The sequence below is a fragment of the Myotis nattereri genome, assembly GCF_964212035.1.
Source record: "Myotis nattereri genome assembly, chromosome: 1".
Taxonomy (NCBI): domain Eukaryota; kingdom Metazoa; phylum Chordata; class Mammalia; order Chiroptera; family Vespertilionidae; genus Myotis; species Myotis nattereri.
Window position 1 is genome coordinate 154,142,705 of NC_138075.1, and position 23,370 is coordinate 154,166,074.

Below are 23,370 nucleotides of genomic sequence, written 5' to 3' on the forward strand. Positions count from 1 at the left end.
ATATATATATGTATATGTGTATATGTATAGATATATGGACATATTCATATATATACACATATGCCTACGTACATATACAATCCTATATAATAAAAGCCGAATATGCTAAGTATCTGGTCATCCAGTTGTCCGGTCAAAGTGTAATATGCTAATGATATGCTAAGTCCGCGCAACCACTTGCTATGATGTGCACTGACCACCAGGGGGGCAGACAGTTGACCGGTCGACCAGTCTCTATGAGATGCACTGACCACCAGGGGGCAGACACTCCAACCGGTATGTTTGTTTGCTGCTAGGGCCCAGCTGATTCAGACTGAGTGAGACGGGGTGGACACTCCCTGAAGCCCTCCCACGGTCCTTCCCCGGCTGGCCAACCTCCCACGTCCCTGGCCCCAATCATGCACCAGTGGGGTCCCTCACCCTGGCCTGCACCCTCGCAAGCCAGACTGAAGGCTTCTTCCACTCCCACCCCCCAAGTGCATGAATTTCATGCACTGGGCCTCCAGTTTCATATAAGTACATAAGTATGGTTATATACTAATATGTGCTTTTTTCCCCCTCAGTACAATCCTTTTTTTCCCCCCTCAGTACAATAGTTTGTGCCCCCATTTTCCTCTCTGTATTCATCTTTCTATCCCCCAACTTCCACTCTAACCCATGTCAACAAAACCGTTATGTATCCCTCAATATTTTTTTCATATACTTATTTACAAATAACAGCCTCACAAATAAGATACACATATGCAGGATTTTTGCTTAGTTTGCTTTTCAAAGTTAGGATCATATTATTCGTACTTTTCTGCATCTTCTGGATATGACCTTAGGATTAATTAAGATTTCTTAAATTCTGTCACCTCATTTTGCAGTTTTTCTAATTTTGATTTATATTGTTCTTTCATGTTTTCTCTGTCATTTTCTTCATGTCTTGTAGCTAAATTTGAAGTAGTACATTATAGTTTTTCTCTGCTTCTTTGGACATATTCTCCTAAGGTTCCTTCATTCCCTGTGGGATTGTTACTCTGTCCCTTATTCTCTTTCTTCTTAGAGTTATTTTGTATAGGATTTGACTTGAGGATTATCTGTTCATTTTAATGTGAATGTAGCTTTCCTGAACTTTTAACAAAGAGACTTGGTTTAGATAGTTTTTCTAACTTCATGGAGCTCCCTCTTGTTTTCATGATGGCTTGCTTCTGAGACTTTCAGGCTCCACATATTTTCCCCACTTCTGTCTGGACTTTTTCTTTTTCCCTAGTTCCCTTTTTCCCTGTCTTGCTCAATTGTGATTCTACTCACACCAGTTTCTTCTCAAAGTGGGTGATTATGTGGGGCCATGAAAAAAGCCTATTTTTTTCTAGTGAAGACTTCCTTTCTCCCATAGAATAAAAGTGTTCATTTTTTTTAAAGAAACTTAATTGCTTTTATGTATAAAATATACTTACTTTTTCTCTAACTAGTACAAACAGCCCTTGACTTACACAAGAGCACTGTTCTCAAAAATTTTACATAAGTTTTTTAATAGAGTGGAATCACTTCACAAGAGATAATTTAATCTGGGAGTACTGTTTAAACAGTATATATGGTAGAGATAATTTATGAACATTCCTCATAAAAAATATTCTTCTGAATATAGCCAAAGGCTTCACTTTTTAAAGTGATTTTTCTGGTTGTATGGAGTCTTTGTTTAATGGGGTAACATGCATTCCTTTTATATAAGAATGAGATTTTCTTTGTCTTACAGAAAAGAAAACGAAGAGCAAAAGATGATGATGTCGTAAGCCTTAGCAGCCTTGATCTGAAGGTAAGCCTTACTGCTCTGTCAAAAAAAAGCATTTAACAGTATGCAGGTAGCATTTATTTCTATGCTACAATAACAATAAATGCTTTTTTTTTGCATTTTTTTAAGTATTAAATTAAATGATATTGGCTCTTATAGATACTAGTAGCCTCTTTTTTGTGTTCTGCTTTATTAAGAATGAGAAGACCTCCCTCAGAACAATGTTAGGTTATAACTGGTGGTAACAAATTCAAATGTCTAAGGAGACTAGCCTAGAATATATGCAGAGAAAGGAAGTAGGATAAGGACTGTTGAAAGAGTGCCATACCCTTCCTGAAAGAGGAAGCTGCTACTGTGCTCAAGCCCATTGCTGCAGGTAGAACTATCAAATTTGGATTTTATGTGAAATCTTCTGAATTTTAAAAATTGGGTCAAATTTTTTCTAAAAAAAACATATAAGCCAAATAACTCATCTGCAAATCAGATGCTATCCATGAGTTCTCAGTGTATGACCTATGAAAAACTAAAGCTCAGTGCATACTTGAAAATAATTATGTCCTTTGGTGTAAAATTGTAGTTAAGTCCAAAAGCTTGGTATCTTTAGAATTATTTATTACATTTTTATCATTTGGCAAATTTTATCAAACTCTTGGTTTTAAGGAACCTTTTTTTATTTTATTTTTTTGTTAATCCTCCCCTGTGGGTATTTTTTCCGTTGATTTTTAGAGAGAAGTGGAAGGGATAGGGGGAGAGAGAGAGGAACATTGATTTGAGACACATCTATTGGCAGCCTCCTTCATGCACCCTGACCAGGGCCGGGCATCCAACCTACAACTGAGGTAGGTGCCTTTGACCAGAATCCAACCCCGCAACTTTTCAGTCCATGGGCCAATGCTCTAACCACTGAACGTACCAGCCAGGGCTAAGGAACCTTTTTTAAAGATCATTATGAAAAAGGTATACATTTTTAATGAGATTTTAAAAAATAGTTTGACATTGTGTTCAATGATAGCGCTTGCTTTTTAAAGACAAAGTATTTTCTAAAACTTAAATTTGTATAGGTCTGCCCATTAACATTTCAGCAAATCTAGCAAGTTGGTGTGAGTGCGTGTGTGATGCGTGCGTTAGTGCACGTGCACACACATATACACATAATGTTATAGAATTGTGTGTTTTTGCAAAACAGCTTCAATTACATTTTTAAATCTTGTACTCAAAGAAAGAAGTATGAAATGGCAATCCTGGGTATTTTTAGGTATGCCCTAGACATTGTGTCATTTCATCTGTATTATTAGATTCAGTGCCCATACTTTCCTTGATTGTCTTTTTTTTCTTTTTTTTTTTCAGTTGATCAGCATGGTTATGTTCTTTTCTCTTTCTCTCCTCCTTGATTGTCTTATACAACTTTTTTTCATTTTGTCTGTTTGAATTTCAATTCACATAAGGCCCATACATTGTGATTGATTATATCTCTTAAGTATCTTTTAAACTGTAGGTTTCCTCTCTAACTCTTTGTTTTCTTGTCATTTTGTTGTTGTTGAAGGAACCATGTTTTTTTCCTGTAGAACTTTCCATAGCCTGAATATTCATGATTGCATTCCCCTGGTATCATTTCCTATGTTCCTCTATTTCTTGTACTTATGATAAATTGGTAGTTAGATGTAGAAGTTGTTTGTTTTGGGCTGTGTACTTCCTTCAGAGGGTATATCATGTCTCTCTGTGATGTTTTCAAAATTTATTATTGCTTAGATCAGTTTTTTTATTGGAGGTTGCAATATTATAATATTGTGCCTTTATCAGTCCTCAGTTTATTATCTGGAATATTTCTGTAAAGAGAAAATTCCCTTCATCAACCATTTGGTCACTTCAAGGTACTGATCTATATTAATAATACAGGAATATGCAAATTGTCCAGGATGCTATCACAGTAACAGTAACAACCAGCAGGCTGCATGGGGCAACCAGGCCGGTGGGGGGGTCAGTTGGAGGCAACTAGGCCAGTAGGGGGGCAGTTGGGGGCAACCAGGCTGACAGAGGGGGCAGTTGGGGGCAACTAGGACAGCAAAGGGGGCAGTAAGGGGTGACCAGGCTAGCGGGGGCAGGAAGTTAGGGGCAGCCAGGCTGGCAGAGAGGGGCAGTTGGGGGCGACCAGGCCAGCACGGGGGGCAGTTAGGGGCAATCAATTCGGCAGGCAGAGGCAGTTAGGGGCAACTAGGCCAGCAGAGGGGGCCAGTTGGGGGTGACCAGGCCAGCAGGGGGGCGCAGTTAGGGGCAATCAATTTGGCAGGCAGAGGCAGTTAGGGGCAATCAGGCAGGCAGGCAGGTGAGGAGTTAGGAGCCAGCATTCCTGGATTGTGAGAAGGATGTTCGACTGCCGGGGATCGGGCCTAAACCAACAGTCTGGCATCCCCTGAGGGGTCCTGGATTAGAGGGTGCAGGCTGGGCTGAGGGGAGCCCACCCCCCTCCCCCGACTCCATCCACAAATTTCATGCACTGGGCGCTAGTTTATAATAAAGGCAGGACAAGTGCTTGATTCCTTTCCCTTACCACTTTTCAAAAATAATGAGTTTTTAAATTTCTTTAAAAGTAACTGATTTTTTCTTCATAATATTATATGAAATCATGGATGTGAACATATTTGTTGTATTTTGACCCATTTTTATTATTACTCTCAGTATTCTCAAATTATCCCTTCTTTGGTCACTAGAGGCTACCTCATGGTGGCTCCTGTGTCCTTCTCCCTTCACCGCCTCCCCCAGCTTTATTAAGATATTAGAGGCCCGATGCACGAAGATTCATGCAAGAATGGGCCTTCCTTCCCCTGGATGCTGGCACCGCCTTTGCTCCGGCCAGAGCCACCTTTCTGCCTTTGTTCAGGCCCAGAGCCACCTTTCTGCCTTCCCACGCTGCCCAGAGACCCGGATCCGCCTTTCTGCCTTTGTTCTGGCCTGGAGCTGCCTTTCCGCCTTCCCACACTGCCCAGAGGCCCAGAGTGGCTGGGACAGTGCGAAACGTCTGTGTCGCACCATGGCGATGACGCAAGTGTCCTGCCCTACCCCCCGGCCTCTCGGCGCCTGCCTATGCAAGTTAACCTGCCATCTTTATTCGGTTGATTTGCATACTCCTGATTGGCTGGTGGGTGTCGCAAAGTATGGTCAATTTGCATCTTTCTCTTTTATTAGTGTAGATTCTTGACATGTAACATGGTGTAAATTTAAGGTGTACAATGTGTTGATTTCCCACATCCTTTTGACATATCTAGAGGCTTAATAACCTCCTTTTCTTCCTGATTGACAAGCTATTCCAGGTTCTAGGACAGGGGTGGGCAAACTTTTTGACTCGAGGGCCACAATGGGTTCTTAAACTGGACCGGAGGGCCGGAACAAAAGCATGGATGGAGTGTTTGTGTGAACTAATATAAATTCAAATTAAACATCATTACATAAAAGGGTACAGTCTTTTTTTTTTTTTTTTTTTTAGTTTTATTCATTTCAAATGGGCCGGATCCGGCCCGTGGGCCATAGTTTGCCCACGGCTGTTCTAGGACAACAGTCTGTATTACTACAAATTAATACAAATGATACGATTACTGAAAACATTTTATGTTTTATTTTTCAGGGGTTTTTTTGTGCCATTTTTTTATTCCACACCTGTAGTTGATCATTTTTAAAAGTTCTAATTTCCTTGGGAAATGGTAGAGGTTAAAATCTGGGCATTATGAACTACTTGCTACTGGATTGATTGTTGATTCTAGGCCTTTTTAATGACAGAGCTAGGAAATATATATAATCTTTCAGATAAAATTATGAGTTTATGTTGATATTTTAAATTCAAGGCTAAAGATTTTTACTTAATCTCATCAATTTTATTGATCTCTTTCAACTGCACTGAAAATCTTGGTTTTGGGAATACTGACATAATTATTTATTTGATTTACCCATGGTTCTAGGACAACAGTGTATATTACTAAAAATTACTATAAATGATACAGTTACTGAAAACCTTTCATGTTTTATTTTTCAGGGGTTTTTGTTTATTTGTTTTGACACGCAGACTATATATAGTAAGAATGTGAAAATCCCTGTTTTTAAATTACTGAACTAGTTCTTTTCTATGTGTATAATGGCAGTGATTATGAGTGACTGCACACAACATTTTGTGTTGGCCCTTTAAGATGGTGCCTGCATTTCCAGCTGTCTCCCAGATAGACAGTAACCCTGCTGCTTTTCACAACCAGATGTTATGTGGGCACTGTTCTCAGTTTTGGTGCTCTGGGCAGGGGAGCCCAGATTGGAATTTAGATCCCAGGGTTCTCTGTGGGAGCCCAGCCAGCCTTTTCATGCCTTCAGCACTTCCTACCAGTCTCTATGTGGTATCCACTTTCCGTCCTTGGTTATCAGTGTTCTTTCCAGCTGGTCTTCAGTTGGTTTTTCAGGGTGGTTTTTCTGTATTTTAGTTGTATTTTCAGTTTGGTCCTGGGAGAGTGTCAGTGTAGCCTCCACTTACTCCGCTGCCATTTTGGAATTTCTAAAGTATTTACTTCTTGCTTTGACAAAACTATGAAAATATAGCACACTGACTGACTCCTCTTTAGGAAAAAAAGGGTTATATGTACAGCTATGGAGAGTTAGAGTCCTCCTTTACATACAAAGGAAAATATTAATTAAACAAGTGCTTCATTGATCAAAAAAGGGCTAAGAGCTACAAGCATTTATTCCCAGTGTACATCAGACCCAAGAAACCCAGATCATAACCTCTTGGCACCTGTCACTAAGAAATGCACAGTCTTTAATTAGACTGACTTCTCCCTATCTGCATGGGAAAACCACACAGAGTGCAGAGGACTACACGTTGGGAATTCAGACACGTGTTCAGATGGTCTTGGCTTTGCCTAGAATTGTTGCTCCATAGAAAGCTTCTGGGCCACATTTTCACCACACCCAGGCACAGATAGGAGCCATCTTCCTGAGACAGAACTTGTCTTTGACCGGAGAACTGCTTCCAAAAAGGGTTAGAAGAGTTCCCTGGTCTCATCCCCACCACTCACCACAATCTATTTAGCAGCTTTTAGCAGAGCCAAGCATGGCCCTACACCTGAGAGGGAAGGCAGGCAGGCACAAAGCATGGATGCCAACCAAGATTACAAAGCACAAACCTAAACTATCCACCCCTCCCCCAGACCCACCTCCACCACAGATATTCTTGATTTAAGGCTGTTTTGGGACCACATCAAAGCTTACTGAGGGAAAGTACCCTTGAATTGCCTACAGCCATTGTCACTTCTCTAAGGACTGCAGAGTTACCAGGTGGGCCCTCACTGCTGCCCAGCAGCACAGGAGCAGGACAGGAGGACTGCTGCCCCAAAGGAAGAAGAAGGAAGGCTGATTATATGGGACATGTCCCCTTTCCAGAATCTTGCACTCTAAGAGGCTGATTCTATCTCTTAATGGGAAGGTCCATGATTTGTTTGTTTGTTTTGGGAATGGGGAATTTTTGGAACCCTGAGTCTGGATTTCCCTGTGCTAGCCAAGGACAAGAGATTATCTGGGGGACCAGGCCCCAGAAGGGGCTTTCAAGTGCTGTGGCTCAGAGCAGGCTTTGGCCTTGGCCACAGCAATAGGACTCTGGCCAGTCTGCACTTTTATGCCTGAAGGTGGGAGGCCTGGGAAGCACTACACAGCCTGATGGAGAGGCAAACCCATGACAGTGCAGGGAGCCTTAGACAATCTGGAGCAAATTATAAATAGGATCCCCTGGGAGAGAACATGCTGGCCACCCATCCCCAGCTTCTCCCTTGTCACTTGCCTCAGAAGAACATACCTTCCTTCCCAAAGTAGAGGCCCTTTTACTATAATCCATTTACTGTGCCCCTCCCTCCTTGCAAATGTCAATTCCATTTGTCTGTGAGGTGGAACTTGCCCAGTCCCTTGTAGGAGGGAGAGAGCACCTGGGGTATGGCTCTCAGGGAAGATGCTTCCAGCCTCCTCAGCAGCAAAGGTTTTTCTAACCAGCTCTGATGTGGCAGTGGCATGAGGAATGATCACCAATGGCTCTTTTCCATACATTATCTCAGGCCTCCACTCCAGCCTCCTGCCATCCTGAGAAACCACACCAACCCTCAGCAACACCTAGCAACAGGCAGCTAGCTCTATAGTTACAGGGGGTCTGACAATCTCTGGTATTCCATTTAAAACCATTTTTTTCCTTTTTTTTTTTTTTTTTTTTTTAAGACAACCAGGGGATTTTTTTTTTCTTTCTGGGGAGGCAGAGAGAAGATGGAAAAGGGAGGGGGGAAAAAAAACAGGGAAGAAAACTCAAATCTACAAGCGGTGGTATGTCCTATATTTCTGTCACTCTGCACAGGTGGTTCCAGGCCCCCATTCCAAAGTGCACTGGCCTCTCCGTCTCTTATGGCTGCTTTTAGCAACCCTACAGTGGCAGTCCCTGACCAGGTAGCTTAGTTGGTTAGAACATTCTCCCAATACACCAGTGTTGCCCCAAACAGAGCACATGTAAGAATCAACCAATGAATACATAAATAAATAAATGATTTTTAAAAACAACATTATAGTGTCAAAAGTTGAATAGTTGTGACAGACTAAATGACCTGCAAAGACTAAAATATTTACTTAGAAAAAGTTTGCTGACCGTTCTTTCAGAATTGAGTGAATTCAGAAGAAATGTTCATGGATACCATATTCCCTGAGTGATTTGAATGTGCATATCAGTTTGTTTGCAATCTTTATACTTTAAAGTTAGTTTGAATGGAGATGAGATCCATGCCTCACATTTTCTTTCCTTGAATTTATTAAATATTTTACTCCGTTTCTTTTCTGGCATAAAGAGCCAGTCTTGAAAAGTTGGCTTGTTTTGTCTTCCCTCCCTGCTCTTTATACTTAGTTTGGATTTTTTTTTTTTAAACTCATCTTCCTTTTATCTCATTTTTCTCTTAATGTGTTAGTCATTCGGTTTTTTCCCTTATCCTAAAATAATTTTTTTTATTTTTAATTCTTAGTTATATCACCTTTCTCTGTTCACCTAATTTCTGAGTTTTATGTTCTTTCATAGCTTCTGTAATTTTCTTTATGCTATAGAATAGCTTTATGCTACTTCACAGAATAATGATTCTTTTCTGTTGCTCACTTTTTAAGGCCTGTATTTCCTGTAATTTTAGGCCAAGATAGCCTGTTTTCAGCTTCATAACTCTAGAGCTCTCTCTTCTATTGTTTTCATCAAATGATTTTTAAAAATTCATTCCCCCAGCCTGGCTGGTGTGGCTCAGTTGGAGCATCATCCCATGCACCGAAAGATGGAAGGTTTGATTCCAGATCAGGGATAAAATAAATAAGCCCTGCCCTGTGGCTCAGCAGATAGAGCATTGGTCTGCTCACAGAAAGGTCTCAGGTTCTATTATTGGTCAAGGGCATGTACTGAGTTGCAGGTTTGATCTCCAGTCCCAGTTGGGGCTCATGCAGGAGGCAACCAATTGTCTCTCTCACATTGGTGTTGCTCTCCCCGCCTCCCCTTCCTTTCCTTCTACTCTCTCTAAAAAGCAATGAAAAGAATATCCTTGGGGGAGGATTAAAATAAATAAGTAAATAAACAAACAAATAAATATTCATCCTTGTGCTTTCTGAGATCTTTCCTTTCTGCTCCCTTCTCTTTTATCTGGACTTTTTCTTGTCTTTGCTGTTATTGCCTTCTTCTGCTCAATTTGGATCCTAATCCTAGCAGTTTTTCTCATAGCTGTGTTAGTTTTGAGAATATAAATGTTCCAGATTGCTTCAACACCTATAAACCCCTTATATAGCAGTGTTCTTGCCCTCAGCCTAAGAATTTGATCCTTAGTGTCCTTTCCATGTTAGACCACTGTTCTCAGACTAGCATGCCATTGTTGGGGTTCCCCTGTTCTCTGGGCCATTAGAGAAGCCCATTTGCCTTACTTTTGCTTCTTTGTGCACAAAGACTGATACCATGTGGGTGCATAGCTGAATATCACTAAAAAAGGTTTTGGAGGAAACATTGTCTTTTCATTTTGTTGTAGATTAGGTTTTCTGTTTTGTTACTCTAATTGCTCTATCTGCTTTTTTTTTTTTCTTTAAAGAGTGAAGACCTGTCAAAGATCCTATGTAATAAAAGGCTAATATGCAAATCAACTGAATGGTGGGATGACTGGTTGCTGTGATATGCACTGACCACCAGGGGGCAGACGCTCAACGCAGGAGCTGCCCCCTGATGGTCAGTGCACTTCCACAAAGGGAGTGCCGCTCAGCCAGAAGCCAGCCTGGCTCACGGTGAGCGCAGCCTGGGCTGAGGGACTTCTCCCCACCCCCCCCCCCACACACACACGAGGGCACAAATTTTGTGCACCAGACTTCTAGTTTAATATATTAATGAGTGAACTGACAGAATAGTAAAGCTGGTTAAAGGACTGTAGGAAACAGTGTTTACTTGGGCTGCTAGCACACCAGGCTCTACTGTTCAAACAGCAAGTATTTCCTGCCTTGGAAAGCATAGCCTAGCTTCAGAACCTTAGGGACTTCATTGCAATCCTCTTCCTGGCCTTGCTGGAGACAGCATACAGCATCCTTGTCTACCATAGATACCTCAACATTAATCAGAATGCTGGGTCACATGGCATGAGCAGCAGAGCACCTTGCACCACAGAATTTCCATTTGGAAATGCAGTATATGCTTCCTCCAACAGGTAGAGTTCTACCAAGTACCATGCCCCTTTCTTAATACTAGAGCATGCAAAATGCAGTAACTTGTCCTTTACCTTAGAGGGGAGATTCCAGGCCTGGTGTGCTAGTAGCCCTTCATTTTCCTGGCATGCATTTGACTTCCTATCGTGTCCAGAATATTTGCCATTTCCTGTTCACCAAGTCCTGTTAGTATGATGTCATCAGTGTATTAGACTAACATTACTCTCTGTGGATATCAAAGTCCATGTGGACACTCTGGGACAGAGAACAGAAAGTTAATAGCCTCAGGACATGAAATACAGATTGCTGTCCTTCTCATGTAAAAGCTAACTACTTTTGGTCCTCCTTATTAATAGGAATTGAAAAGAACACAGGGGCCAGATCCTAGCTATATACCAAATGCTGGAGGATGTATTGATCTGTTCCAGTAAAGGTTCTACATCTTGCACAATAGCAGAGATTAAAGTTTAAGTTAGGCGAAACCAAGATGGCGGCATAGGTAAACACCTGAAATTGCTGCCTCGCACAACCACTTCAAAAATACAACTAAAAGACAAAACGGACATCATCCAGAACCACAGGAAGACTGGCTGAGTGGAAATTCTACAACTAGAAGGAAAGAGAAAAGCACACTGAGACTCAGAGGAGGTGCGGAAGTAAAGTGCAGAGGTATGGAGGCTCGCGCAGAAAGGGCTGGCAACTGAAGACGCGGTTGTCTTTTTCAGTCAGGAGGGAGACACACGCTCCTGCTCTGAACTCCAGTTTCTGGCGAGTCTGTGGGGACCCAGACTCATACGGGGAGAAACTGGACTGTCTGGCATTGGGCAGAACTTGAAGGTGGCTTTCTCTCAGAGGTGCTTGCAGCCATTACCACAGGACACTGAGACCCGGGGCCTCTTAGGGCAGGGCTGAGGATCAGTCATAGCTGTTTGCTCCTCTCTGTTGATTCCCTGAGACCCCGCCCCACCCAAGCTGTGCGCAGAGGCTTTTGCATATGAATGACCTGGCCCTTTGCTATCTAAAATTACCTAACAAACTGCAAGTGGGTCAGAGAGACCCAGAACATCCAAAAGAAGGCCCAAGGCCCCACAGCAGCTTGCATTGCTTCACAGCTGGGCCTCATCTGGGCACCTCCAAATCCCAAGCAAGAGGAATCTGCAGATCTGTCCGTAGTTTCTGCTGGGTAGCCTCAGGCAGAGGCTAAATTAGCACCTCCTTAGAGATCCAAGTGCCAGTGTTCCCAGTAGTCAGAGTGGGACCAAATAGAAATTAAGCATACACTGACTGAAATAAAGAATATTATACAACAGCAGACTAGAGGATCACAAGAATCAAGTCAAAGATTTGAAATACGAAGAAGTAAAAAACACCCAACCAGAAAAGAAAAAAGAATCCAAAAATATGAAGATAGTGTAAGGAGCCTCTGGGACAACTTCAAGCGAACCAACATCTGAATTATAGGGATGCCAGAAGAAGAAAGAGAGCAAGATATTGAAAACCTATTTGAAGAAATAATGACAGAAAACTTCCCCTACCTGGTGAAAGAAATAGACTTACAAGTCCAGGAAGCGCAGAGAACCCCAAACAAAAGGAATCCAAAGAGGACCACACCAAGACACATCATAATTAAAATGCCAAGAGCAAAAGATAAAGAGAATCTTAAAAGCAGCAAGAGAAAAACAGTTAGTTACCTACAAGGGAGTACCCATAAGACTGTCAGCTGATTTCTCAACAGAAACTATGCAGGCCAGGAGGGAGTGGCAAGAAATATTCAAAGTGATGAATAGCAAGAACCTACAACCAAGATTACTTTACCCAGCAAAGCTATCATTCAGAATTGAAGGTCAGATAAAGAGCTTCACAGATAAGAAAAAGCTAAAGGAGTTCATCACCACCAAACCAGTATTATATGAAATGCTGAAAGGTATTCTTTAAGAAGAGGAAGAAGAAAAAGGTAAAGATAAAAATTATGAACAATAAGTACTTATCTATCAACAAGTGAATCTAAAAATCAAGTGAATAAAAAATCTGATGAACAGAATAAACTGGTGAATATAATAGAATCAGGGGCATAGGAAGGGAGTGGACTGACAATTCTCAGAGGGAAAGGGGTGTGGGGGTGCAGGAAGAGACTGGACAAAAATCGTACACCTATGGATGAGGACATGGGGGGCGGGGTAAGTGCAGAGGGTGGTGTGGGAACCGGGTGGAAGGGAGCTATGTTGTGTGGGGGGGGTGGGGGGGGAAGAACAACTGTAATAATCTGAACAATAAAGATTTAATTAAAAAATAAAAAATTAAAAAAATATTAAAAAGAAGTTTAAGTTTATAGTAGTTCACTGTTAGTCATCACAATCCCTCTCATTGTAGAAGACATACAGATTAATTGAATGGAGATGCAGTGGAGACTACCAATCCTGCTTGCTGTAACTTTGATGACAATCTCTGTATTTTCTCTTACTGTGCAATTGTGCTTCTATTTATTATCTTGGCCCAGGTCTAGGGGATAAAATTTCAGGGGCTACCACTTGGCCCTTCCGGTCATAATGACTTTGAGAACTTTATAAAGGTTACCAGCTGCTTTTTCAAGATTTTTAAAGCAATTAACAAAGCCAACCAACTCTACAATTCTTACAGTTACTATTGTCTCTGTGTTGTTCATTTGCCACCACTGCTACAAATGCCATTACTTCACCTCTCCATCTGTATCCAATCCACACCTGTAGTTGTTATCACCATTTACCATGAGTCACCTAGTTCCAGAATCCCATCCTGTTTGTGTGATCACTAGGGCTAGCCTCAGTGTCAGTGTCTTAACCAGGATTCCCTCCAGAAATCAGGGCCTGAGTAGTTTATGCAAGTGTCAATAATTAAGATGGTCACCACTGGATACAACTGAAGCTTAATCTTGCTGGGACCTTCTGTAGAGCTGTGTAAAATACACTGCAGAATTTTCTTCTCAAGGGACTGAACAAGGAGCTTTTATCCACCAGCTACATTAGACAACAGTTACCCCATTGGCTATTTCTTTTTAATTTTTTTTATTGATTAAGTTATTACATATGTATCCTTATACCCACGTTACGCTCAAACCCCCCCCCCCCCCTTCATGCACTCACCCCCCTGTTGTCTGTGTCCATTGGTTAGGCCTATATGCTTGCTTATAAGTCCTTTGGTTGATCTCTTCCCCTTACCCCCACCCTCCCCTACCTTCCCTCTGAGGTTTGACAGTCTGATCGATGCTTCTCTGTCTCTGGATCTGTTTTTGTTCATCAGTTTATGTTGTTCATTATATTCCAAAAATGAGTGGGATCATGTGGTATTTATCTTTCACTTACTGGCTTATTCCCCTTAGCATAATGCTCTCCAGTTCCATCCATGTTGTTGCAAATGGTAAGAACTCCTTTACCGCAGCATAGTATTCCATTGTGTAGATCTACCAGTTTTTTAATCCACTCGTCTGCTGATGGGCACTTAGGCTGTTTCCAGATCTTAGCTATGGTGAATTGTGCTGCTATGAACATTGGGGTGCATGTGTCCTTTCTAATTGGTGTTTCTAGTTTCTTGGGATATATTCCTAGAAGTGGGATCATGGGTCAAATGAGAGTTCCATTTTTTGAGGAAACTCCATACTGTTCTCCACAGTGGCTGCACCAGTCTGCATTCCCAGCAGCAGTGCACAAGGGTTCCGTTTTCTCCACATCCTCGCCAGCACTTGTCGTTTGTTGATTTGTTGATGATAGCCATTCTGACAGGTGTGAGATGGTACTGCATTGTCATTTTGATTTGCATCTCTTGGATGATTAATGACTTTGAATATGTTTTCATATGTCTTTTGGCCTTCTGTCTTCTTTTGAAAAGTGTCTATTTAGGTCTGTTGCCCATTTTTTGACTTGGTTGTTTATCTTCCTTTTGTTAAGGTGTATGAGTTCCCTGTAAATGTTGGAGATTAAACTCTTATCAGTGATAACATTTGCAAATATGTTCTCCATGCAGTGGGCTTTCTTGTTTTGTTGATGGTTTCCTTTGCTGTGCAAAAGCTTTTTATTTTGACGTAGTCCCATTTGTTTATTTTCTCTTTAGTTTCCATTGCCCTAGGAGAAGTATCAGTGAAGAAATTGCTTCGGCCGGCATATGTCTGAGATTTTGCTGCCTGTGGATTCTAGTATTTTTATGGTTTCCCATCTTATGTTTAAGACCTTTATCCATTTTGAGTTTATTTTAATGTATGGTGTAAGTTGGTGGTCTAGTTTCATTTTTTTTGCATGTATCTGTTCAATTTTCCCAACACCATTTATTGAAGAGGCTGTCTTGACTCCATTGTATGTTCATGCCTCCTTTGTCGAATATTAATTGAGCATAGAGGTTTGGGTCAATTTCTGGGTTCTCTATTCTATTCCATTGATCTATATGTCTGTTCTTGTGTCAGTACCAGGCTGTTTTGAGAACAGTGGCTTTGTAATACAGCTTGATATCTGGTATCGAGATCCCACCTACTTTGTTCTTCTTCCTCAGGATTGCTGGACTCCATCAAAAAATTACTAGACTTAATAAATGAATTCGGCAATGTAGCAGGATACAAAATTAATGCCAAGAAATCTATGACATTTCTATACACCAATAATGAACTTACAGAAAGAGAGACTAAAAAAGCAATCCCATTTACCATCACACCAAAAAATTAAGATACCTAGGAATAAACTTGACTAAGGAGGTAAAAGACCTGTACGTGGAAAACTACAGGACACTGAAAAAGGAGATAGAGGAAGACATAAACAGATGCAAGAACATACCGTGTTCATAGATTGGTAGAATCTACATCATCAAGATGTCCATATTGCCCAAAGCAATCTATAGATTCAATGCACTCCCCATTAAAATACCAACGGCATATTTCACAGGCCCATTGGCTATTAATTCCACACACTTCCAGGCTGCACATGTTAAAGGCCACACTGGCATCCGAGAAACCCAGGGTGGAAAGCAAGAGATACATGTTTCAGCTGAGGCAAGTTGTCCTGGAGCTGGTAGCTGCTGGAGCAACAACTGACTGAAGTAAAAAGTGGGCTACGAAAATAGGAGGCTGAGCACTGGCCTTACCTTAGTTTCAAGGGGAAGTCCCACTCAACACCCTGTTACATGAACATAAGTGATTTTACGTTATTATACTGGAAATTATTGTTATCCTGTGTACTTGAGGTAAAAAGTCACCACTAACAGCCAGCACCACTACCCCATTTTCTTTGCTATTTGTATTAAAATTGTAAAAAGAACCATGTTTTCAGTAATATCAGACTTCTTAGTCTTCATCTATTCTTTTTGTAGTCTTTTTTAGTATTTAATTTATCTGAATTATCGTTTCCCAAACCAAATTCTTAGTAAAGCTTGGAAACAATCAAATTTTTATTCTAGATGATTTCTAAAAACTCAAATCCACATATTAACTTTATCACATCTTCTTTGATGTTGTTGTTTTAACTCATTACTAGATAATTTGGAACACTGGTTTCTAAAAAGTTCTATTTTGTTAATATTTCAATCAGTGCTCCTTTTAAGTAAGATTTGAAATTCTATTTTTAACTAACCTATTTTAAGTGAGATACATAGTAGTTATTTGTATCTTTACCTCTAGTGTTTTAAAGTGGAACATAGTTTTCTTATATTTAGAAAAAGTGCTTAAAATATTTATTGTGAACTTGTGGAATCTTTTTATACACTTGTATATATTTTTAAATATATGTTTAATTTAGTAATATAAAACATGAGAAGTACACAAGGGCTGAAAATACAAATTTTACTGTCATCGATATTTCTCTACAGAATAAAAAGATCATTTATGTATTCCTCAATATAAGATCCTTAAAAACAATGACAAAGTTGGAAAAAGCAGGTTGGCAGTTGCATTTCACATTATCACGTGTAGAGGGCAGCAGAGAGCTTAGATTTAGTTTTCTCTACCTATCATGGCTTAATTTCTAATTACTTGTTCCAGACAGAAGTAAATGGAAACAAGTAATAATATCTAGACTAAAAAAAAGCAAAGGTTATTTTTCAGTTCTCATTTGTTTCTAAATTCCAGAAGTCTAATTTTACATTAAAGGGAGAAAAAAGTTAAGTACAGCATAACAATTCTTTTTCTTTGGAAAAGGGAAACAATGTTATCTTTCTCCTTAATCATTTTTTAGGAAAGAAAGCATCAACAGGCCCATAAAGCAGAACAGGCTATAATTAAACCTGGTCTTTGGAAACCAGATTTACCCAAAACTTGATATCCTTTACAAAGCTGCATTATTTTTAGATAACTCAGGTTTCAGTTTATAAATTCTAGATTTTCTACATACATAGAAGACACAGTCTTCTTCAAGTATGTCATTTGTAGAAAGTTATATAAATAATTGCTATTAATAATATGATCATTACATAAATCATCAATTGAAATAGGATCTTTTCTAAAACTTAAGCAGCTGGAACTATTTTATCTTTTTACTTACCTGCCTTGATATACAAAGGATAGAGAGTAGATAATCTCTCAACTTTTGGGGAGTTTCCTTCTCTATAAAATGCTGGTGGTTATTCACAAACATTGGCCTGAGACTAGGAGACCAAGGTTTTAAATCTAGCTCTGCCCCTGATTCACAGCATGACAGTGAGCACTGAGCATGCACCCAACATGTACTAAAGGTGTTACATTTAGTGACTTCTCTGGAAGTCACTATATTCTAATATGAGTTGAATAGACCAGATTCGGACCTATTCAGCCATTGATTAATCATGCAACTTTGGACAAGTTTCTTAAACTTTCTGAATCTGGTTTTGTCACCTGCAAAATGGAGGTAATAATACATATTTTATAAAGCTGGTTAAATAAGATAGCATGCATAAAGCTTCTAGCACAGAGTAAAAACTCAAATTTCCTGTTTCTTTTTCACGATATCTTTCAAGTTCCTCCTAAGAAAACTGAAGAGGATGGGTTAACAATCTCAAAGGACCTTTCCAGCCCTCTGATTTTCATTGAGTATTATTAGAGTCAAGACTGTCGCAAGCCCATCACTCAGAGTACTAATTGAACATGCTGTGTTCATTGTTGCTTTTTTTGATGCTATCTACGATTGTCTATATTTAGTACATAAACCTGAACATTCCAAATGAAAATATGATTTTAGAGTTGGTGAGCCAGGATTTTTGTGCTGTGACTATCACTATTAGACTTTATTTGGATTCTGTAGGCTTTTCATTTTTATATATATAAAGACTTCTACCTTTACCTCATGGGTCCTCAACTACAAGAGAGAAATGAGAGATATCTCTTCCTCTCATTATCTTGGCCTTACCTGTATCAGAACTGTATAGAAGAACATAGTTTGGAGAAAGACATTAGGTAAGAGACCCATGAGAATGCCCCAGGAGTTTCTTTCCTCTCACTGTTCATAGCTCTTTATTCCTTTATGAAGCTAAGTAGTCATAAAGTATTGACCTTACATTTTTGAACTGAAGAAACTAACTGAATCAGACTACTGGGTTCTAATCTACTTTCTTACTATCTCTAAGGACTTGGGCACATCAGTGTTCTTACCTATAAAATTAGGGATCTGGATTTCATTATCTCTAAGGTGATCCCACTTTAAAACTATATAGAACTATCTTCTACAAACAGTCAACCATTCTTAAGGCCAACCACATTACGTATAGCTCAGGTGTGACTGGGTAATAAATGAGAGATGATGAAATATAACCAATCACCATTACTTTTTTTAAAAAAGTCTCAATACACCCTAGCCTATTTGGCTGAGTGGATAGAGTGTCGGCCTGTGGACCGAAGGATCCCAGGTTTGATTCTTGTCAAGGGCACGTACCTCGGTTGCAGACTCCTCTGCAGTTTGGGCCCTGGTTGGGGCTCTTACAGGAGGCAACCAATCAATGTGTTTCTCTCACATTGATATTTCTCTCTGTCTTTCCTTCTCACTTCCACTCTCTCTAAAAATCAATGGAAAAATATCCTCAGGTGAGGATTAAAAAAAAAAGCCTCAATACAGAAAGATGAATTATTAGCATCATCTTGAATACAAAACACATTGGTGTTTACAGAAGAGCAGTGTTGGCTCTTCTTGCAAGAAGTAACATTGTCCGGCAAACCTTAGTAAATTGTTTTGTATAGATTGTCATCATGAATAGTCTATGCCCACTTTATTGTTTTGTTTTATTTTGATAGGTTGACGTTCTGTCCACTGAGCCAAACCAGCTAGGGCTATGCTCACTATTTATTTGCTCTATTCACTCTTCAACCTCTGTAATCTTCTGTCTTTATTTCAGTGAACTAGCACACTTGAAATCCTCATTAAACTTATCAATTAAACTAAATCCATGAATCTTTTCTTACTCTTCTTAACCTTTTTGCTGTAATTAATACTTTTTCTCCCTTTGGCATCTTGCTTTGTTTCTTTCTGACTGCTCCTTTTGCAAATTTCTTCTTCCCTTAGCATTTCTCCAAAGTTAGATCTTTGGACCCCTGCTCTTTTTGTCCAGATTTTCTCTCCCAGGTGTTTCATTCACTCCCAAAACTTCAACTCTGATTTCTTTGTGTCTGACTCCACAGTCTAATTCTATCCTCTGACCTCTTCCAAGTCCTTGCCAAGCATTTCCAAGCACTAGGTCAGTATTTTCAATTGCATGTTCTTCCACCACCTCAGACTCATCTAAAATGATACTCAGAATTTTCTTTCAAAGCTCATTCCTCCATATTTCTTTATTTGCATTAACAGTTACCCCTCTGAACTTGAAAATCATAGGCATCTTAGACTTCTCGCATATATTGTCTCTTGCATATAGTTTCCTACCTTACACAGAGTTCTTGATACCTGATTGTGACTTTTGCATTGTTTCCAGTCATCTTTAAAACCATCTTCAACACCACTTTACAACATAACTCATTTATCTCTCACATCTGCTCAATAAAACCCTCTGCTCCTTTGTCTTTATCCATAGCCCGTGACCTCGCACTGAATTCATTTTGTTCCTTTGAGAAAGCCTTGCACTCTTCCCTTGCTCAGACCTATGAAAGACATAACATGACCTTCAAGGCATGAAATAACATCTTAAAGCCTCTTCCCTAGCATCTTTCCTCATCTCAGCTCAGAAAACTACCAGGAGTGGTTTCTCCTTCTGAACTCCTGTAACACTTACTAGCTATATAGGTTATTCTCGAATTTTCAGAAGCTGTCTTATATTAGTTAACTCTTCGTGTGCCCTACCTTTACACAGTGGCCTATTAGCACTTTAGGATTAGATATGAAACCTGTTTTTTGTACCACCCTCATTATCTAGAATAATGCCTTCTACACAGTAGATTTTTCAGATTTCTCTGCTCCTAATAAATCCTAAGAATGGAAGTATTTTTGCAGATTACCAGCAGTGTGCCTCCCATAGTTAGGATAAAAATCCTGCATTTCAAAATAGAATACAGTACTTTATGTTAAAGAAGAAAATCGGTTTCATAGCAGGACTACCAAACCAACAGAAGTAGTGTTCTTCCAGAGAAGAAAGGATTTAGACTAGAAATTTAGAGACTGTCACTAGTATGTGACCTCACTTCAACTCTGTGAACTTCATTTCTTCAGCTGTAAAATGCAAGACTTTTTATGTAGATTTTTGACCCTATTAGGACTATATCAAGGTTAATTCAGAATAGAGAAGGACCCTGTTACACATTTTTAGAACAGAAATCACCTTTTGTGTATTTGTTATAAAAATCTATTACACAGATATCAAAATTTTAAAACAAAGAAAAAGTATCTGCCTTTAAGTCTTAAGAAATACTGAACTTTAAACTGTGAGATAGCCCAATTATACTTCACATTTATTCAAGAACAGAGTGACCTGAAGTGTGCCTACTGCACTTACTCTGTTAGTCTGAAGAAAACTTGGTGGGAACCAGTTTCTAAAGACTTACATAATTTTACAATTGTGAATATACTTATACTTAAGTAAAATAAAGGCAAGGTCCCAGGATAATTAGGCTTTCCTTCAGTATATACACTTATTTAATTCTGAATTATTATTTTCTTAAAGTTGTCAACTTGCCCATACTAAATTTCTTTCTAGGCAATATGGTTTTATAGAAAAAGGATTCCTGTCTATGACTAAGTACTAGAGTAAGTAACCTAAATAAGCGATTAATTTCCCTTTGGGAGTGCTTTTAAATCAGGAAAAGCTTTACATTAACCCAGTTTCCTTTTCCCTTCTGGTCTTAATGTAGACATTCCAAACCTCTTGATAAAGAGCTTTCTCTTGCACAGTGAAAAATGAGAAGCCTAGGTGTGCCCAGCTGTCAGTTAGCTGTAGTCACGTGTCTGTTAGGTGCCCGCCCACTGGAGCCTGGTCCGAAGCAAGCCCCTCCCACAGAGCCTTGAGTTCTGTGTGCTTTTTCACTGCTGCTCCCAGAGGCAGTTAGCTCCACCACAAGGAAGAGGCATGGGCAAATGGCTGCCAAGGGTGGCTGAACACTCAGAAGAAAAGCCTGTGTGTCTGAGTAGTGCTTGGTTATAGGGCGACTTGGATGTGGATTAACTCTAAGGATTTTAAGGGATACTTGGTGAAGCATGGTGGCTCATGATGAGATTGGTGGTCTCCTACCTATTAAAAGGACTATACGAGTCCTAGATGTGAATAATCAGTCCTTCAGAGAACCAGAGGTAAGACTTTTAGAGAAAAATTAAGCCAAAAGGATGTCTTCTAATTCCACAGAACTTTAAGATTTTTAATAATTTATAAACAGTATAATTTTAAAGTTAATTTTTGATCTTGCTGAGTGTTAAAATGCAAGTTTGAAGTGTGTTCAGGAACTTTGGTAAAGTTTAGATAGGAACTATGTTATAGTTAGGTTTATACATAGCATAGTATGAGTGTATGCAAACTTGAAACAGAAAAAGATTTTAAGTGTTATGCTGCTCAATTTGGTTAAATTGGTCACATTTCTAATGCTTATTAAATAGTTACTATTTTTTTAACTTACATTTATGTTATCTAGTTTTAGAAACTACTTTATGGAATAAATAAGACTCCTCTGCCAACTAGTGAACAAGCTGCAACTAAAATGCGATCTGATCTAGTGCTGGTTTTTATTTTTCTTTCCACATCTAATAAGTTAATTGTATGCAACTTTTTTTTCTTCAGAAAGAAAAATATGTTAAAATATTTAAACCAGTGAATTATTATTTAGCTACAGCCACCCTCCTGGCTTTAATTGTTTGAAGTCAGTGTGGTTTTTAGAAATCTGTATGAACATTTATCAAAATAAGTTGTGATTTTTATGCTATTTTATTTAATGTTGACAGTTGATTTAATATCATATGAATATTCCACTTATACTACAGAATACAGTATATTTAATGTTTCTGTACTTCATTAACTGTATACACTTTATTGTGGTGATAGTTTTGTGGCTATATACAAATATCAAAACTTGTGAATTACATATTTTAAATATGTGCAGTTCTTAAGGTTAAGTAAAGCTGTGAATCATACATACATACACCTTTTGGTTGTTAAAATAGCTGCCAGCTTTAGAAGGTATGCTTTCTTTTGGTGTGGCTTAACTTTGGTTTTTGTTTCTCTGTTTGGTTTTTGCTTATATGTTTCAGTTTTCTCAAAATAATCTAAGCATTTTCATTGATTAGAGCAAGTCATACATGGTGACCAGTGTAAATACTGAAACTAATCATCTTTTGGACCATAAAAAAACTAACCTTTTTTGTTTGGTATTAGACACTAGCCATGTTTCTGATGTACCTTTATTCCAAAGATTAAAAACAACCGGGATATTGTCAGGTTTTTGGTGCTAGCAACACAGCCTCAAATAAATAACTAAATTTGGCTATTTCAATTACTAAGTAGAAAGGGAATAAATCCTATGTGCTCTGAACTCACTTTTATCTTTTTATAAGTAACTTTTTCATTCTTCTTATTTTAAAGTTCTTGCCAAGTAGAAGAGAAAATTATTTATCCAGTAACCCAAACTAGTGAACCAAACCCGTACTCTTTTTATTTATAAAGTACAGTTTGGGATTCATTAGTAATATATATCCTCTTATATGACACCATTTGACACCATTAGTAGAAGAAACCTTTTTACAAAAAAACACACACACAAACTCAGTTCACAATAGAAGTTTTCCATGTTGTTGCTTTTATGTGCAAGGTACATCCCAGTAAAACATTTTTTCTGTTTATAGATAAGTATCTAGAAAATATTTTAAAGCATAAAATCTAACTACAGGTGGATTAGTAAAATAAATAGATTGATTAAAAGCTCAGTCTCAAGGCAGATTCCCCTAGCTAAACTAGATAGTTTGATTAAAAGCTAACCTAAATAAACAACATAAATTTATGGTAGAGGTTGTTGAATGTTTTTCCCCATCTAAGTGAACTTTGCCCTGGTGAAAGGTTGCCTGTGATAGAAAGTTCCTTTAGCATGTAAAACTTCTTGGTATTCTTTGTTCACATAGATTTTCAGATTGTCTTTTGCAGAGCTATATAGTTTCAATATCTGGTACCTGTTTTTTAAGCTTCTTGTAGTCACCATAATGCTGTTAACAGCACTCCAAATAAAATTAAACAACAGCAGCAACAAAACCATTATGTAAGCCTTAATTTGAGTGATGATAAGATAGGTAGACTCCTGCCCCCTCTCTTCCTTCATCACCTCCAAACACTGTACCTGCATCGTTAGGGTAGGTTTGATATCTATGCAAAGGGTAGGTTTGATACCAATTCTCGAAAAACTTTGTCTTCAAAATATGTTTTCAACAGTGTGAATGTTTAGGTTTTTATTAACCAATCTATGAGAATTAAATATGTTCATCTGAATCTCTAAAGAAAACTATTTCTGGTTGTAG

At 38.9% G+C, this 23,370-nt stretch overlaps 1 protein-coding gene across 2 annotated transcripts in view; it reads left to right on the top strand.

The window, feature by feature from the left end:
- NET1 (neuroepithelial cell transforming 1) overlaps window positions 1-23,370 on the top strand; it is a gene marked incomplete at its 5' end in the record, with an annotated part of 57,300 nt that overhangs the window by 24,624 nt on the left and 9,306 nt on the right. The window contains one exon of one of the 2 annotated variants that reach the window (XM_081093922.1): window positions 1,739-1,798. In XM_081093922.1, the coding sequence (XP_080950048.1) occupies window positions 1,739-1,798 (60 nt within the window). Of the gene's footprint in view, window positions 1-1,738; window positions 1,799-21,075; window positions 21,169-23,370 lie in introns of those variants that run through there. The other variant, XM_081093923.1, reaches the window with a different exon arrangement.